Raw genomic sequence first — 4439 nt, 5'->3', positions numbered from 1 at the left:
CTCCTGCCCCCTCTAATCTGGCTGACTCCTGCTCAGCTGTCTGATCTCTGGGGGAACCTGGGATGCCCCCCCCCTCCACTGGGTGGGGCCCCTCCCGTCGGCACTGGGCGGGGGGGGGGGGGGCGGACGGGTGTAGGCGCTGCCTGGCCCATAATCCCTATAACCAGGAAGTCCTTGAGGGCAGGGCCTACTTGGCTTCATCCTCAGAGGCGCCATGAACACTGCAAAACAGTACCAACAGGAGCAAAAGAATGAAAGCTGCTCTGTCTCCCAGGTCTGGTCAGGGCGGGGTGGGGGGAGAGTGGGGAGGGGAGAGTGGGGGTGGGCAGGGACAGGAGGGAGCCCATCGCTTCCTCATTCTACTGTGCAGGCCCCGCCGTGCAGTTCCAGGTAGTTCTGATTTCTTCCTTCCTCCCCCACTTTGTGGGGAAAGGCCTGGAGGCACCTGCAGCCCCACATGGCGGGGCGGGGCGGGGCGGGGAGGAGGCAGGGAGGCGCGGAGGTTCAAGGCAGGGCTTTTCTGCCCGGCCGCCTGCTGGCACATGGCTGCCCTGGCCTGGTGGCGGTAGAGTGTTCCACAAATATTTGCGGAAGGGTTTGAAAGTCTGCTCCCTCCAACTCGCCATCCCCCGTGCCAACCTCCGCACCAGCCCGTTCCCGCTGACACCGCAGAATCGGAGGCCAGGGCCCCCGGCAGCCTTTGATCTCCAGGTCAACACCCTTGTCGTAGAGGGGAGACGGCCCAGGCTAGAGGTCAAGGGCAAACAGCCCTGAGGAGGCCCCACGTGCCCATGGCGGATTGGTCACTGAAGTGCATTCACTCAAGAACTGGGCCGAGCACCCAGGTTCTGGACTCCCCGTCCAGTGCTCCTGTCTGTGTCTGGAGCTGCTTCCCGGATGAATCCCAACCCCAGGGCACTGACTCCCACGACTGGAACCGTGAGCCTCTGTTCCTCGAGATCTCGGCTCTGGCACCCTACTTTCAGCTGTTCACACCTCCTCGCCCGGCCAGGTGCACTCGGAACAGCACAACCATCCCCGAGCTGCCAGGTGGCGGGGCCTGGATCTCATCGCAGGCCGGCCGGCCCCCCGAGGCTGAGCTCTCCTTGTTGGGCCAGGCTGTTGCTTGATAGACACCACTATAACCCACAGTGTCAGTATCAAGGTCAGGAGACACAGGCTACTGGGTGGCAGAGGTCACGCTGGGTTGGGTAGATCAGGGAGAGGTTCCTGGAAACGGCATTGGATCAGGGCTTTGCGGGCCAGGGAGGATCTAGCACAGTGGTTCTCAACCTTCTGGCCCTTTAAATACAGTTCCTCATGTTGTGACCCAACCATAAAATTATTTTCGTTGCTACTTCATAACTGTCATGTTGCTACTGTGATGAACCGTCATGTAAATATCTGATATGCAGGATGGTCTTAGGCGACTCCTGTGAAAGGGTCGTCCGACCGCCAAAGGGGTCGAGACCCACAGGTTGAGAACCGCTGAGGAGGAAATGGGTGAGGGGCAGCAGGGCGCTTCTCGCACTGAAATGAACGTGTGTGTGAAGGGAGATGGGTGGCAGCTGAGGATGCGGGTAGGTCCTGAATGCGAGTCAAGGAACTAGGGAGCCATGGCAGATTCTTGAGCAGGGGAGCAACATACCTAGCAGGGAGGCCGAGTTGCTGGGCAGGGGTTGGGGGGATAAAGAAAGGGTGAGGCCGGAGAGGAGGGACTCTCTCTCTTAGTAACCAGCCCGGAGGAGTTTACCAGATGATTACTCCGGGATTTATATGATCAGATTAAGTAGCTGCTCCCTAGTGGGCGGGCGATAGATAAATTTCAGTGGAGGAAGGAGAAGGGAGCCAGGGCACCTGGGGAGGGAAGACAGGAGGAAGGATAACTTGGGCCTTTATCACGGGTAACTCCAGACTCCCGGGGGTGCGGAGGGGGTGGGTGTGAAGGGGGAGGTTGGAGGTGAATGTTTTCCCTGTGCATTCCTTCCCGAGCAGCCTCTGCAGGCAGCTCCCAGGTGAGTCCGTCCCCTGGCCCACGGGCACCTGGCAACCTATGGCCTAGAAACCTGTAACTTGGATTCCCAACTCTGCACGCACTCTTACCCACAGGTTCCTCAATAGATCGTCTGACCCTCCTAACTTGGGGGGGTCCCCGGGGGCTTAAATGAACAGCTAGACCCGAAAAGGCCTTGTAAAGTGTGAAGTGCTGAAACCACGTACGGGTCGTTCTTCTATTTCCCTTTGACACTGAAATGAACATCTTGCCCCTGGAAGGGTGGTAGGCACAGGTCCCGGCCACATATCCAGCCAGGAAGGCAGCCAGGCCCTGCCCGAAGCCAGAAGCTGAGGGTTCCTTTATTTATTTATATATAATTTTTTAAAAAATTGATTTCAGAGAGGAAGGGAAAGAAACATCCATGATGAGGGAGAATCATTGATCGGCTGCCTCCTGCACGCCCCACACTGGGGATCGAGCCTGCACCCTGGGCATGTGCCCTTGACCGGGAATGGAACCGTGACCTGCTGGTTCATAGGCCGATGCCCAACCACTGAGCCACACCAGCCGGGCCAGCATACGTTTATTTAACAGCCGAGATGTGTGCTAGATGCTCTGCCGTGGGTAGCGGGCTTGTGGGGGTTCAGAGGCGAGTCGAACAGGGTCCGAGGCCCCGGGACCTGATGGCCTAGCAGGGTGAAGGCCGTAAGCAGGGCCACCTTGAGGTCCTGCCGGTCCCCCCTGCCACCTCCTCTCCCCGCCTCTCTGGTTCCGGCCACGTTTCCCACCAACCACCACAACTTTGCTCACGCCTTTGCGTCCCCGTGGAATGAACGGAACTTTCTATTTTCTTCCCGCCCCACATTTTCAGTCCCGGCTCCAATGCCACTCCTTCCCGAAGCTCCCCAGGGTTCTTCCAACCCCAAACGAATGGTCCCTCCCTTAGGCTCCGTCCCAGTCACCTGCCACCTCCTCTCCTTGGAACATCGATCTGGCCCTGGCATTGTAGGTGATGGTGCTTGTGTGTCTTATCTCTGGAAGGGCAGGCTGGTATCTGGTTCATTCATCGACCCCAGAACAATGCCTCGGGCCTGGTACACAGTGGGAGGAAAGAAGGGCCCAAGGCATGTGGCGTAGGTAGGTAGGAGGGGAGCGCTGTGGGTTCCGAGAGGAGGAAACAGGCTCATTCTCTGGGGGAAGGGGCTGTGACTGGGGTACAGCAGGACAGTCGGGCCTGTAGCTTACACACAAGAACCCCCAGCTCCGACCCCTGGGTGTAAGGAGGGAAGGGGGTGAGGCAGCAGATAAGCTGGCAGCAAGCCTAATTTCACTGGGCCATGACTTATACTTTTTTTTATTTATTTTAAATTGATTTCAGAGAGGAAGGGAGAGGGAGAGAGAGATAGAAACATCCATGATGAGACAGAATCATGGATCGGCTGCCTCCTGCACACCCCGCACTGGAGATCGAGCCCGCAACCTACCTGGGCATGTGCCCCCACCGGGAATCGAGCCCTGACCTCCTGGGCCAGAGGTCAACGCTCAGCCACTGAGCCACAAGGGCGGGCCGGGCGGCCCATGACTTTCTTCCTTCTTGTCCACCCTGCACCCCCACCCGGAGGTGGAAACCTGGCCAGGCAGGCAGCAGGGCAGCCCAGGGAGTGGTCCCAGGGGGGAGCCCTGTGCTGGGCCCTGCCCTTACCTCCCTTTACCCTCTCCTGCCGACCGGAAGCCCAGATCTGAGCGAATGGAGAAGCTTGGATTCAGAGGTGACGCGGCTAGCTGACTAAGTAAGCCTCATCGACGTGGAGGATTTAGAACTCAAACTCGGCCTTGGCAGCGTTCTCATGCTGGCGGAGGGTGCGAGCAACCTAGGAACAGCTCTCAACAGGCCGGGAAGGTCAGATCCCAAAGGACAGGGCCCTGGGTGGGAAGAGCGACCAAGACCAGGGACTTCCTCGCCCCCTCGGCCTGTCTGACCGGCAGGAGGAGTCAGGCTGTCCGGGCCGACAGGCCCTAAGCTGGGTTGGCCCTCATTGTCCAAAACCCAGGGCAGAACAGAAGAGGGCGAGGACCCCAGAGAGGCGGCCCATGAATACCACTGTGCCCAGAGTCGGGGTGATGGCCAGGCTTAGGGGACCTGATCCCCCGCCCACCCCCGCCCCTAGTGGCACCCCAGGCAAGCTCCCTGCGTCTGGGGGAGAGAGGTCCTGTGCTATGGGGGTGTGATCTTAGGAGAGCCCATTAGACAGGACTCAGGTGGGAACACTGAGGCCCGGGGAGCTCAGGTGTCTCTCCCATGGCCACATTGTGAGCTTGAGATAAATCTGGGGCTGCAATCCAGACTTCCTGCTCTTCCGATGCCCTCTGGCCCGGGCGGGCGGGCCGCTCCTGCTGGTCTCCGACCTCAACAAGGCAAAGAGGAGTCCCAGCATCCCCCCCC

At 59.5% G+C, this 4439-nt stretch overlaps 1 protein-coding gene across 1 annotated transcript in view; it reads right to left on the bottom strand.

The window, feature by feature from the left end:
- Window positions 1–216, bottom strand: part of RNF215 (ring finger protein 215) — a 13370-nt gene extending 13154 nt beyond the window's left edge. The window contains 1 exon segment of the mRNA XM_006109685.3: window positions 192–216. Within this exon segment, the coding sequence (XP_006109747.2) occupies window positions 192–216 (25 nt within the window).
- Window positions 217–4439: the final 4223 nt, after the last annotated feature.

This window comes from Myotis lucifugus, unplaced genomic scaffold, assembly GCF_000147115.1.
Source record: "Myotis lucifugus unplaced genomic scaffold, Myoluc2.0 scaffold_617, whole genome shotgun sequence".
NCBI classification, from domain to species: domain Eukaryota; kingdom Metazoa; phylum Chordata; class Mammalia; order Chiroptera; family Vespertilionidae; genus Myotis; species Myotis lucifugus.
This window is presented reverse-complemented; position numbering and strand designations above follow the sequence as displayed.